We start from the raw sequence: 15,061 nt of genomic DNA on the forward strand, positions 1-15,061 counted from the left end.
CCCTGCGCCGGTAGAACATCATCATCGTCACCACGCCGTCGTGCTGACGGAACTCATCCCCGAAGCTTAGCTGGATCGGAGCCCGGGGATCGTCATCGAGCTGAACGTGTGCTGAACTCGGAGGTGCCGTACGTTCGGTGCTTGGATCGGTCGGATCATGAAGACGTACGACTACATCAACCGCGTTGTGCTAACGCTTCCGCTTACGGTCTACGAGGGTACGTGGACAACACTCTCCCCTCTCGTTGCTATGCCATCACCACGATCTTGCTTGTGCGTAGGAATTTTTTTGAAATTACTACGCTCCCCAACACCTACATGGGCCATAAGGAAGAGGGAAGGCAGCCAACAAGGGGCAGCTGCGCCCCCTCCCTATAGGGGGTCCGAATTGGACTAGGGAGGGGGGCGCACCCCCCCTTTCCTTCTCCTTTCCCTCTACTTCCTCCCCCTTTCCTTTTCCTAGTTGGACTAGGAAAGGGGGGAGTTCTACTCCTACTAGGAGGATTCCTCCCCTCCTTGGTGCGCCCCAAGGCTGGCCGGCATCCCCCCTTGCTCCTTTATATACGGGGGCAGGGGGGCAGCTCTAGACACAACAATTGATCCCTTGGATCTCTTAGCCGTGTGTGGTGCCCCCCTCCATGATAATCCACCTTGATAATATCGTAGCGGTGCTTAGGCGAAGCCCTGCGTTGGTAGAACATCATCATCGTCACCATGCAGTTGTGCTAACGGAACTCTCCCTCAAAGCTCGGCTGGATCGGAGTTCGAGGGACGTCATCGAGTTGAATGTGTGCAGAACTTGGAGGTGCCGTGCGTTGAGTACTTGATCGGTTGGATCGTGAAGACATATAACTACATCAACCGCCTTGTGCTAAGTTCTCCGCTTTCGGTCTACGAGGGTATGTGGACACACTCTCCCCTCCCGTTGCTATGCATCACCATGATCTTGCGTGTGCGTAGGAATTTTTTTGAAATTACTACGTTCCCCAACAGTGGCATCAGAGCCTGGTTTTATGCGTAGATGTTATATGCACGAGTAGAACACAAGTGATTTGTGGGCGATACAAGTCATACTGCTTACCAGCATGTCATACTTTGGTTCGGCGGTATTATTGGATGAAGCGGCCCGGACTGACATTACGCGTATGCTTACGCGAGACTGGTTCTACCGACGTGCTTTGCACATAGGTGGCTGGCGGGTGTCAGTTTCTCCAACTTTAGTTGAACCGAGTATGGCTACGCCCGGTCCTTGAGAAGGTTAAAACAACACTAACTTGATGAACTATCGTTGTGGTTTTGATGCGTAGGTAAGAATGATTCTTGCTCAGCCCGTAGCAGCCACGTAAAACTTGCAACAACAAAGTAGAGGACGTCTAACTTGTTTTTGCAGGGCATGTTGTGATGTGATATGGTCAAGGCATGATGCTATATTTTATTGTATGAGATGATCATGCTTTGTAACCGAGTTATCGGCAACTGGCAGGAGTCATATGGTTGTCGCTTTATTGTATGCAATGCAATCGCCCTGTAATTGCTTTACTTTATCACTAAGCGGTAGCGATAGTCGTAGAAGCAATAGTTGGCGAGACGACAACGATGCTACGATGGAGATCAAGGTGTTGCACCGGTGACGATGGTGATCATGACGGTGCTTCAGTGATGGAGATCACAAGCACAAGATGATGATGGCCATATCATATCACTTATATTGATTGCATGTGATGTTTATCTTTTATGCATCTTATCTTGCTTTGATTGACAGTAGCATTATAAGATGATCTCTCACTAAATTTCAAGATAAAAGTGTTCTCCCTAAGTATGCACCGTTGCAAAAGTTCGTCGTCCCAGACACCACATGATGATCGGTTGTGATAAGCTCTACGTCCATCTACAACGGGTGCAAGCCAGTTTTGCACACGCAGAATACTCAGGTTAAATTTGACGAGCCTAGCATATGCAGATATGGCCTCGGTACACTGAGACCGAAAGGTCGAGCATGAATCATATAGTAGATATGATCAACATAGTGATGTTCTGAAAACCACTCCATTTCACATGATGATCGGTTATGGTTTAGTTGATTTGGATCACGTGATCACTTAGATGATTAGAGAGATGTCTATCTAAGTGGGAGTTCTTAAGTAATATGATTAATTGAACTTAAATTTATCATGAACTTAGCCCTAGTAGTATTTTGCAAATTATGTTGTAGATAAATAGCTCGTGTTGTTGCTTTCATATGTTTATTTTGGTATATTTCTAGAGAAAACTGTGTTGAAAGATGTTAGTAGCAATGACGCGGATTGGATCCATGATCTGAGGATTGTCCTCATTGCTGCACAGAGGAGTTATGTCCTTGATGCACCGCTAGGTGACGGACCTATTGCAGGAGCAGATACAGACATTATGAACGTTTGGCTAGCTCAATATGATGACTACTTGATAGTTTAGTGCACCATTCTTAACGGCTTAGAATCGGGACTTCAAAGCCGTTTTGAACGTCATGGGCCATATGAGATGTTCCAGGAGTTGAAGTTAATATTTCAAGCAAATACCCGAGTTGAGAGATATGAAGTCTCCAACAAGTTCTATAGCTAAAAGATGGAGGAGAATTGCTCAACTAGTGAGCATGTGCTCAGATTGTCTGGGTACTAAAATCGCTTGAATCAAGTGGGAGTTTATCTTCCAGATAAGATAGTGATTGACAGATTTGTCTAGTCACCATCACCAAGTTAGTAGAACTTCGTGATGAACTATAGTATGCAAAGGATGACAAAAACGATTCCTGAGCTCTTCGCGATGTTGAAATCAACGAAGGTAGAAATCAAGAAAGAGCATCAAGTGTTGATGATTGACAAGACCACTAGTTTCAAGAAAAAGGCAAAGGGAAAGAAATGGAACTTCAAGTAGAATGACAAGCAAGTTGTCACTCCCGCGAAGAAGCCCAAAACTGGACCAAAGCCTGAAACTGAGTGCTTACACTGCAAAGGAAATGGTCACTGAAAACGGAAATGCCCTGAATATTTGGTGGATAAGAAGGATGGCAAAGTGAACAAGGGTATATTTGATATACAGGTTATTGATGTGTGCCTACCAAGTGTTTATAGTAGCCCCTGAGTATTTGATACTTGTTCGGTTGCTAAGATTAGTAACTCGAAACAGGAGTTACATAATGAACAGAGACTAGTTGAGGGGAAGTGACGATGAGTGTTGGAAGTAGTTCCAAGATTGATATGATCATTATCACACACTCCCTATACTTTCGGGATTAGTGTTAAACCTAAATAAATGTTATTTGGCATTTGCGTTGAGCATGAATTTGATTTGATCATGTTTATTGCAATAAGGTTATTCATTTAAAGTCAGAGAATAATTGTTGTTTTGTTTACATGAATAAAACCTTCAATGGTCATACACCCAATGAAAATAGTTTGTTGGATCTCGATCGTAGTGATACACATATTCATAATATTGATGCCAAAAGATGCAAAGTTAATAATGATAGTGCAACTTATTTGTGGCACTGCCGTTTGGGTCATATCGGTGTAAAGCACATGAACAAACTCCATAAAGATGGATTTTCGGAATCACTTGGTTATGAATCATTTGATGCTTGCGAACCGTGCCTTTTGGGCAAGATGACTAAAACTCCGTTCTCCAGAACAATGGAACGAGCTACTGACTTGTTGGAAATAATACATATTGATGTATGCAGACCAATGAGTATTAAGGCTCGTGGCGGGTATCGTTATTTTCTGACCTTCACAGATGATTTGAGCAGATTTGGGTATATCTACTTGATGAAACATAAGTCTGAAATAGTTGAAAGGTTCAAAGAATTTCAGAGTGAAGTGGAAAATAATCGTAACAAGAAAATAAAGTTTCTGCGATCTGATCGTGGAGATGAATATTTGAGTTACGAGTTTGGCCTTCGGTTAAAATAATGTGGAATAGTTTCACAAACTCATGCCACCTAGAACACCACAGCGTAACAGTGTGTCCAAACGTCATAACCGCACTTTATTTGATATGGTGCAATCAATGATGTCTCTTACCGATTTACCAATATCGTTTTGGGATTGTGCATTAGAGATAGCTGCATTCACGTTAAATAGGGCACCATCTAAATCCATTGAGACGACACCGTATGAACTATGGTTTAGCAATAAACCTAAGATGTCGTTTCTTAAAGTTTGGAGTTGCGATGCTTATGTGAAAAAGTTTCAACCTGATAAAGCTCGAACCCAAATTGGAGAAATGTGTCTTCCTATGATACCCAAAGGAAACTGTTGGGTACACCTTCTATCACAGATCCGAAGGCAAGACATTTGTTGCCAAGAATGGATCCTTTCCAGAGAAGAAGTTTCTCTCGAAAGAAGTGAGTGGGAGAAAAGTAGAACTTGATGAGGTAATAGTACCTTCTCCCGAATTGGAAAATAGTTCATCACTGAAATCAGTTTGAGTGATTCCTACACCAATTAGTGAGGAAGCTAATGATGATGATCATGAAACTTCAGATCAAGTTACTACAGAACCTCGTAGGTCTTCCAGAGTATGGTCCGCACCAGAGTGGTATGGTAATCCTGTTCTGGAAGTCATGTTACTAGACCATGATGTACCTACGAACTATGAGGAAGCGATAATGAGCCCAGATTCCGCGAAATGACTTGAGGCCATGAAATCTGAGATGGGATCCATGTATGAGAACAAAGTGTGGACTTTGGTGGACTTGCCCGATGATCGGCAAGCCATATAAAATAAATGGATCTTCAAGAGGAAGACGAACATTGATAGTAATGTTACTACCTACAAAGCCCGACTTGTCGCAAAAAGGTTTTCGACAAGTTCAAGGTGTTGACTACAATGAGATTTTCTCAACTATAGAGATGCTTAAGTCTGTCCGAATCATGTTAGCAATTGCCACATTTTATGAAATCTGACAAATGGATGTCAAAACTGCATTCCTTAATGGTTTTCTTAAAGAAGAGTTGTATATGATGCAACCAGAAGGTTTTGACAATCCTAAAGGTGCTAACAAAATGTGCAAGCTCCAGCGATCCATCTATGGACTGGTGCAAGCATCTCGGAGTTGGAATATACGCTTTGATAAGTTGATCAAAGCATATAGTTTTATACAGACTTGCAGTGAAGCCTGTATTTACAATAAAGTGAGTGGGAGCACTACAGCCTTTCTGATAAGTATATGTGAGTGACATATTATTGATCAGAAATGATGTAGAATTTTTCTGGAAAGTGTAAAGAAATGTTTGAAAGGAGTTCTTTAAAAGAAAGACCTCAATAAAGCTACTTACATATTGAGCATCAAGTTCTATTGAGATAGATCAAGACGCTTGATAAGATTTTCAATGAGTACATACCTTGACAAGATTTTGAAGTAGTTCAAAATGGAACAGTCAAAGAAAGAGTTCTTGCCTGTGTTGCAAAGGTATGAAATTGAGTAAGACTCAAATCCCGACCATGGCAGAAAATAGAAAGAGAATGAAAGTCATTCCCTATGCCTCAGTCATAGGTTCTATAAAAGTATGCCATGCTATGGACCAGACCTATTGTATACTCTGCCCTGGTTTGGCAAGGGAGTACAATATTGATCTAGGAGTAGATCACTGGACATTGGTCAAAATTATCCTTAGTGGAATAAGGATATGTTTCTCGATTATGGAGGTGACAAGAGGTTCGTCGTAAAGGGTTACGTCAATGCAAGATTTGACACTGATCCAGATGACTCTAAGTCTCAATCTGGATACATATTGAAAGTGGGAGCAATTAGCTAGAGTAGCTCCATACAGAGCATTGTATGCATAGAATATTTTTGCAAAATACATACGGCTTTGAATGTGACAAACCCGTTGACTAAGCTTCTCTCACGAGCAAAACATGATCACACCTTAGTACCCCGTGGGTATTAATCACATAGCGATGTGAACTAGATTATTGACTCTAGTAACCCTTTGGGTATTGGTCACATGACGATGTGAACAATGGGTGTTAATCATATACAGATATGAATATTGGTGTTAAATCACAGGGCAATGTGAACTAGATTATTGACTCTAGTGCAAGTGGGAGACTGAAGGAAATATGCCCTAGAGGCAATAATAAAGTTATTATTTATTTCCTTATTTCATGATACATGTTTGTTATTCATGTTAGAATTGTATTAACTGGAAACATAATACATGTGTGAATACATAGACAAACATAGTGTCACTAGTATGCCTCTACTTGACTAGCTCGTTAATCAAAGATGGTTAAGTTTCCTAACCATAGACATCAGTTGTCATTTGATTAACGGGATCACATCATTAGGAGAATGATGTGATTGAGTTGACCCATTCCGTTAGCTTAGCACTTGATGGTTTAGTATGTTGCTATTGCTTTCTTCATGACTTATACATGTTCCTATAACTATGAGATTATGCAACTCCCGTTTACCGGACAAAGACTTTGTGTGCTACCAAATGTCACAACATAACTAGGTGATTATAAAGGTGCTCTACAGGTGTATCTGAAGGTACTTGTTGGGTTGGCGTATTTCGAGATTAGGATTTGTCACTCCGATTGTCGGAGAGGTATCTCTGGGCCCACTCGGTAATGCACATCACTATAAGCCTTGCAAGCATTGTAACTAATGAGTTAGTTGCAGGATGATGTATTACGGAACGAGTAAAGAGACTTACCGGTAACGAGATTGAACTAGGTATTGAGATACCGACGATCGAATCTTGGGCAAGTAACATACCGATGACAAAGGGAACACCGTATGTTGTTATGCGGTTTGACCGATAAAGATCTTCGTAGAATATGTGGTAGCCAATATGATCATCCAGGTTCCGCTATTGGTTATTGACCGGAGACGTGTCTTGGTCATGTCTACATAGTTCACGAACCCGTAGGGTCTGCACACTTAAAGTTCGATGACGGTTATATTATGAGTTTATGTGTTTTGATGTACCGAAGGTAGTTCGGAGTCCCGGATGAGATCGGGGACATGACGAGGAGTCTCGAAATGGTCGAGACGTAAAGATCGATATATTGGATGACTATATTCAGACATCGGAAAGGTTCCGAGTGATTCAGGTATTTATCGGAGTGCCGGGGGGGGGGGGCTATTGGGCCTACATGGGCCATAGGGAAGAGGGAAGGCAGCCCACAAGGGGCAGCTGCGCCCCCTCTCTATAGGGGGTTCGAATTGGACTATGGAGGGGGCGCGCCCCCCTTTCCTTCTCCTTTCCCTCTCCTTCCTTCCCCCTTCCTTTTCCTAGTTGGACTAGGAAAGAGGGGAGTCCTACTCCTACTAGGAGGAGGACTCCTCCCCTCCTTGGTGCGCCCCAAGGCTGGCCGGCCTCCTCCCTTGCTCCTTTACATACGGGGGCAGGGGGGCACCTCTAGACACAACAATTGATCCCTTGGATCTCTTAGCCGTGTGCGGTGCCCCCCTCCACGATAATCCACCTTGATAATATTGTAGCGGTGCTTATGCGAAGCCCTACGTCGGTAGAACATCATCATCGTCACCACGCCATCATCGAGTTCGAGGGACGTCATCGAGTTGAACGTGTGCAGAACTTGGAGGTGCCGTGTGTTCGGTACTTGATCGGTTGGATCATGAAGACGTACGACTACATCAACCGTGTTGTGCTAACGCTTCCGCTTTCGGTCTACGAGGGTACGTGGAAACACTCTCCCCTCTCGTTGCTATGTATCACCATGATCTTGCGTGTGCATAGGAATTTTTTTGAAATTACTACGTTCCCCAACATAGATCTACCATCGGGATTAGTTTTAGACCTGGATAATTGTTATTTGGTGCCAGTGTTGAGCATGAACATTATATTTGGATCTTGTTTAATGTGAGACGGTTATTCATTTAAATTAGGGAATAATAGTTGTTCTATTTATATGAGTAATATCTTTTATGATCATGCACCCCTGCTGAGTGGTCTATTTTTATTGAATCTCGATAGTAGTGATACACATATTCATAGTGTTAAAGCCAAAAGATTTAAGTTCAATAATGATAGTGCAACTTATTTGTGGCACTGCCGTTTGGGTCATATCGGTGTAAAACGCATGAAGAAACTCCATGCTGATGGACTTTTGGAATCACTTGATTATGAATCACTTAGTGCTTGCGAACCGTGCCTTATGGGCAAGATGTAAAACTCCGTTCTCCGGAACAATGGAACGAGCTACTAACTTGTTGGAAATAATACATACCGATGTATGCGGTCCAATGAGTATTGAGGCTCATGGTGGGTATCGTTTTTTTCTTACCTTCATAGATTATTGGAGCAGATATGGTTATATCTACTTAATGAAGCACAAGTCTGAAACATTTGAAAAGTTCAAAGAATTTCAGAGTGAAGTGGAAAATCATCGTAACAAGAAAATAAAGTTTTTACGATATGATCATGAAGGAGAATATTTGAGTTATGAGTTTGGTCTTCATTTGAAACAACATGGGATCATTTTACAATTAACGCCACCTGTAACACCACAGCGAAATGGTGTGTCTGAACATCATAACCGTAATTTATTGGATATGGTGCGGTCTATGATGTCTCTTACCGATTTACCGCTATCGTTTTGGGGTTATGCTTTAGAGACGGCTGCATTCACTTTAAATAGGGCACCATCAAAATCCGTTGAGACGACGCCTTATGAACTATGGTTTGGCAAGAAACCAAAGTTGTTGTTTCTTAAAGTTTGGGGCCGCGATGCTTATGTGAAAAAGCTTCAACCTGATAAGCTCGAACCCAAATCGGACAAGTGCGTCTTCATAGGATACCCGAAGGAGACTGTTGGGTACACCTTCTATCACAGACCCGAAGGCAAAATCTTTGTTGTTAAGAATGGATCCTTTCTAGAGAAGGAGTTTCTCTCGAAAGAAGTGAGTGGGAGGAAAGTAGAACTTGATGAGGTAATTGTACCTTCTCCCTTATTGGGAAGTAGTTCATCACAGAAATCAGTTCCCGTGATTCCTACACCAATTAGTGAGGAGGCTAAATGGTGATGATCATGAAGCTTCAGATCAAGTTACTGCTAAACCTCGTAGGTCTTCCAGAGTAAGATCCGCACTAGAGTGGTACGGTAATCCTATTCTGAAAGTCATGTTACTAGACCATGATGAACCTATGAACTATGAGGAAGCGATGATGAGCCCAGATTCCGTGAAATGGCTTGAAGCCATGAAATCTGAGATGGGATCCATATATGAGAACAAAGTGTGAACTTTGGTGGACTTGCCCGATGATCGGCAGTCCATAGAAAATAAATGGATCTTTAAGAAGAAGACCGACGCAGACGTTAATGTTACTGTTTACAAAGCTCGATTTGTTTCGAAAGGTTTTCGACAAGTTCAAGGAGTTGACTACAATGAGACTTTCTCATCCGTAGCAATGCTTAAGTCTGTCCGAATCATGTTAGCAATTGCTGCATTTTATGATTATGAAATTTGGCAAATGGATGTCAAAACTGCTTTCCTGAATGGATTTTTGGAAGAAGAGCTGTATATGATGCAACCGGAAGGTTTTGTTGATCCAAAGGGTGCTAACAAAGTGTGCAAGCTCCATCGATCCATTTATGGACTAGTGCAAGCCTCTAGGAGTTGGAATAAACGTTTTGATATTGTGATCAAAGCATATGGTTTTATACAGACTTTTGGAGAAGCCTGTATTTACAAGAAAGTGAGTGGGAGCTCTGTAGCATTTCTAATCTTATATGTAGATGACATATTGTTGATTGGAAATGATATAGAATTTCTGGATAGCATAAAGGGATACCTGAATAAGAGTTTTTCTATGAAAGGCCTCGGAGAAGCTGCTTACATATTGGGCATCAAAATTTATAGAGATAGATCAAGACGCTTAATTGGACTTTCACAAAGCACATACCTTGATAAAGTTTTGAAGAAGTTCAAAATGGATCAGTCAAAGAAAGAGTTCTTGCCTGTGTTACAAGGTGTGAAGTTGAGTCAGACTCAATGCCCGACCACTGCAGAAGATCGAGAGAAAATGAAAGCCATTCCCTATGCTTCAGCCATAGGTTCTATCATGTATGCAATGTTGTGTAACAGACCTGATGTATGTCTTGCTATAAGCATAGCAGGGAGGTACCAAAGTCATACCTAGTGCATCGGGTCCAATGAAAATCTTTTGTGACAATACTGGTGCAATTGCCTTGGCAAAGGAATCCAAATTTCATAAGAGAACCAAGCACATCAAGAGATGCTTCAATTATCAAGTGTCGGAGGGGGACATAGAGATTTGCAAGATACACACGGATCTGAATGTTGCAGACCCGTTGACTAAGCCTCTTCCACGAGCAACACATGATCAACACCAAAGCTCCATGGGTGTTAGAATCATTACTATGTAATCTAGATTATTGACTCTAATGCAAGTGGGAGACTGAAGGAAATATGCCCTAGAGGCAATAATAAAGTTATTATTTATTTCCTTAATTCATGATAAATGTTTATTATTCATGCTAGAACTGTATTAACCAGAAACTTAGTACATGTGTGAATACATAGACAAAACATATAGTCCCTAGTATGCCTCTACTTGACTAGCTCGTTAATCAAAGATGGTTATGTTTGCTAACCATAGACATGTGTTGTCATTTGATAAACGGGATCACATCATTAGGAGAATGATGTGATGGACATAAACCATCTGTTAGCTTAGCATTTTGATCGTGCCAGTTTCATTGCTACAACTTTCTTCATGACTTATACAAGTTCCTCACACTATGAGGTTATGCAACTCCCGAATACCGGAGGAACACTTTGTGTGCTGCCAAACGTCACAACGTAAATTGGTGATTATAAAGGTGCTCTATAGGTGTCTGTGAAGGTGTTTGTTGGGTTGGCATAGATCGAGAATAGGATTTGTTACTCCGTGTTTTGGAGAGGTATCTCTGGGCCCTCTCGGTAATACTCATAACCATAAGCCTTGCAAGCATTGTGACTAATGAGTTAGTTGCGGGATGAAGTATTACGGAATGAGTAAAGAGACTTGTCGGTAATGAGATTGAACTATGTATTGAGATACCGACGATCGAATCTCGGGCAAGTAACATACCGATGACAAAGGGAACAACGTATGTTGTATGCGGTTTGACCGATAAAGATTTTCGTAGAATATGTAGGAACCAATATGAGAATCCAGGTTCCGCTATTGGTTATTGACCGGAAGTGAGTCTTGGTCATGTCTACATAGTTCTCGAACCCGTAGGGTCCGCATGCTTAACATTTGATGACGATTGGTATTATGAGTTTATGTGATATGATGTACCGAAGATTGTTCGGAGTCCCGAATGTGATCACGGACATGACGAGGAGTCTCGGAATGGTCGAGACATAAAGATTGATATATTGGACGACTATATTCGGACACCGGAAGTGTTCCGGAGAAGTTTCAGATAAAACTGGGGTGTCGGAGGGTTACCGGAACCCCCCGGGGGAACTAGTGGGCCTAGATGGGCCTTAGTGGGAGAAGAGGAAGGGCCGGGAGGGGCTGGCCGTGCTCCCTCCTTGAGTCCGAATAGGACAAGGGAAGGGGGGCGCCCCCCCTCCTTCCCTTCCCCTTCTTCCTTCCTCCTTTCCCCTCTTCCTTAGGTGGAAACCTACTAGGACTTGGAGTCCTAGTAGGTTTCCCCTCTCTTGGCGCGCCGTAGGAGGGCCGGTCGACCTCTCCCCCCTTGATCCTTTATATACGGGGGACAGGGGGCACCCTAGAACACACAAGTTGATTGTTTAGCCGTGTGCGGTGTCCCCCTCCATAGATATCCACCTCAGTTATATCGTCGTAGTGCTTAGGCAAAGCCCTGCGCCGGTAACTTCATCATTACCGTCACCACGCTGTCGTGCTGATGAAACTCTCCCTCGACCTCAGCTGGATCTAGAGTTCATGGGACGTCACCGAGTTGAACGTGTGCAGATCGCGGAGGTGTCGTACCTTCGGTGCTAGGATCGGTCGGATCATGAAGACGTACGACTACATCAACCGCTTTGTCATAACGCTTCTGCTTTCGGTCTACGAGGGTACATAGACAACACTCTCCCCTCTCGTCGCTATGCATCACCTAGAGATAGATCTTGCGTGATCGTATGAATTTTTTTGAAATTACTGCGTTCCCAATAGTAACACCGAGCCTAATCCCTGGCCTCTCATGCCATCAGACATCTGGACCGTTCATTTTTCTGACCAGGCCGTTTCTAGCCTTCCGATCTGATCTGGGTGCCCTGTTTGTGTTTCGTGGGCTAGCTGGCCTAAGGGGACGCTACTCCAGCGGCCGAAACGCAGTATACTAGTTGATTGGACTATTGGGCCTAAGGGACCGACCCATTAGACAGTTAGGGATGATGAGCATTTGCATGGTTCTCGTGCTGATGCAAAGGTGATAGTTGATTGGACCTATCTGCCCCCCTCCCCCCATCTATGGAGATAGCGGTACTAACAATCGAAACCCTGCGATGACTCCCTCCGCCCCAACCTCCTCCTGCAGCAGCATGGGCGATCGGGATGGAGCCACCGCTATCATTACCGGCAACTCTGATTCCCCATTTACTTCAAAGTTGATGACTTATTCCTCTTATTTGTTGTCGCCTTATCGAAGGCCATGCCCGCCAGCACCGGCTTCTTCATCCGCATGCCGCTGGCCAAAGCAACCGAAGGGCGGCCGGTTGTCTTTGTAGATGGCGCGGCCTTGCGGCCAATCTTCGTGGACGGCGTGACAGAGAGCATGGTGGTCTTCGTTCCGAGCCATTACCTTGCTTCATTCATCTACGTTGGCGGGAGGGGTCGCCCATGGTGCGGAGGCGGTGGGCGCTTCCACTCCCGATGCAATTGGGACGTCCGGTGCATGCAGCGGCGGAGGCAGGAAGAGGAGGCGCCGTGGGCGCGAGAGGAGCAACGGGAATCTTTTGTTGAAATTTGGAGGCGCTCAAATTTATGCTAATCGGGAAGCTTACGAGGCTTAACTTCTTAAATTTGTTAGTTAACTGTTTGAGGTTTTGGTTAGCTACAGCTTAACTTCTCAAAATGAAATCCTTTGAAGAGTTAGGCGTTTTTGAGAATTCACAGTTAGTGATGCTCTAAGTTGCCAAAATAACGTTGTGGCAATTGATGCTCTCTGTGGGCAAGCTTGTGTTTACCATTGGTGTTATTTACTCTTTAATTAAAAATTCACACTTAACATGTCCTTGTTTTCAAGACGTGGCTCATTTTGGTAATGTCTTTATTCTAGTAGGAATAAAAGAGGCGAACTTATATTTTTACGTGGTGTATTCTCAGATGTTGAGGCTTTCATGTATAGTTCACCAAAAAAGAAAGTACTTCCTCCGTCCGGAAATACTTGTCCCAGAAATGAATAAAATGAATGTATCTATAACTAAAATAAATCTAGATACAACAATTTTCAGGACAAGTATTTCCGGATGGAGGGAGTAATAAAAAAATAAGCAATGATCGTATGGCCTCAAATTGCCAACACTTTCTTGACCACGCTTGCGCTACTTACTTCACCAGTGACAAGTTTACTGTCTCGTTCCATGTGAGCTGATGATGCGAGCATCGACATGTGATCCATCATCCAATCACGCGTCTCCATTCTCCAACAAGATCCTAGGCCTAGCCACAACATATCTCCTTTCTCTGGGTCTCAAGTTGCCACGTCCTGAGGGATGACGAGATCCCTGCTGCACCAATAGCATCGAAGACCAAGATTTTTTTTCCTGTATATATCTATCTTGTCGGTACACACAGACCAGAGCTCAATCCCCTATGTTAGCTCCAGTTCCTTAAATAGCTCCATCCTCCACTCGTCTCAAACCATCTCCACACCCACTCTTCAGTTTTCACTGCACCTCCCCTGCCTTAGCCGCGCAATGGCGACTACCACCATGTCCCTCTCCTCGGCCTTCGCCGGCAAGTCAGTGAAGAACGTGGCTTCATCAGCTCTCCTTGGTGAGGCCCGAGTCACTATGCGCAAGACCGCTGCAAAGGCCAAGCAGGTTTCATCAGGCAGCCCATGGTACGGTGCCGACCGTGTGCTCTACCTCGGCCCGCTTTCCGGAGAGCCCCCGAGCTACTTGACCGGCGAGTTCCCCGGCGACTACGGGTGGGACACCGCCGGTCTCTCGGCCGACCCCGAGACCTTTGCCAAGAACCGGGAGCTCGAGGTGATCCACTGCCGGTGGGCCATGCTCGGTGCGCTCGGATGCGTCTTCCCCGAGCTTCTTGCACGCAATGGTGTCAAGTTCGGTGAGGCCGTGTGGTTCAAGGCCGGCTCCCAAATTTTCAGCGAGGGCGGCCTCGACTACCTGGGCAACCCCAGCCTCGTGCATGCACAAAGCATCCTTGCTATCTGGGCATGCCAAGTCGTGCTCATGGGTGCCGTTGAGGGGTACCGCGTTGCCGGCGGCCCACTTGGTGAGATTGTCGACCCACTCTACCCCGGCGGCAGCTTCGACCCACTGGGCCTTGCCGACGATCCAGAGGCATTCGCGGAGCTCAAGGTGAAGGAAGTCAAGAACGGTCGCCTCGCCATGTTCTCTATGTTTGGCTTCTTCGTGCAGGCCATCGTCACCGGCAAGGGCCCACTCGAGAACCTCACCGACCACCTCTCCGACCCTGTCAACAACAACGCATGGGCGTTTGCCACAAACTTTGTCCCCGGCAAGTGAGGCGTTGGCGCTCGCTAGCTGCGAGTTGTAGCCACAACTGCGGTGAACTGCACACATAATGTGTGGTTCAGATTGTAACATCATGGTGTAAATTACAAGGATCTTTGGGGAAATGGTTTGATCTGCCCGCTTGCTTCATGTCCTGGATGTAGCCTGTGTGTTGCTCCATGAGAAATGAGAACGATGAATACTTGGGCGTTATTTAATCAGAAGTCGCTCTTCGTGACGGCAACTTATGCTCTCATTTTCTTATGGTCCATCGACCATCGTGATCATGCTGTCTGTTCGGAGAGCCCGTTTGCTTGTATGGTTGCATGCCGGCCCCAACGTTGTACAGAGAGTCATTTTCGT

General features: G+C 44.4%; 1 protein-coding gene across 1 annotated transcript; it reads left to right on the forward strand.

Annotated features, from left to right (window-relative positions):
• Window positions 1–13,799: 13,799 nt before the first annotated feature.
• LOC123143417 (chlorophyll a-b binding protein of LHCII type 1) lies at window positions 13,800–14,848 on the forward strand. The gene has a single exon (XM_044562340.1). It carries the CDS (start codon window positions 13,913–13,915, stop codon window positions 14,708–14,710), a length of 798 nt encoding a protein of 265 aa, XP_044418275.1. The 5' UTR covers window positions 13,800–13,912; the 3' UTR covers window positions 14,711–14,848.
• The last annotated feature ends 213 nt before the right edge of the window (window positions 14,849–15,061 follow it).

The sequence above is a fragment of the Triticum aestivum genome, chromosome 1B (genome assembly GCF_018294505.1).
Source record: "Triticum aestivum cultivar Chinese Spring chromosome 1B, IWGSC CS RefSeq v2.1, whole genome shotgun sequence".
NCBI lineage: Eukaryota > Viridiplantae > Streptophyta > Magnoliopsida > Poales > Poaceae > Triticum > Triticum aestivum.

What these genes read in the sequence shown, in the direction of transcription:
- LOC123143417 (XM_044562340.1), top strand. Translation starts at nt 13,913, where the DNA reads ATGGCGACTACCACCATGTCCCTCTCCTCGGCCTTCGCCGGCAAGTCA.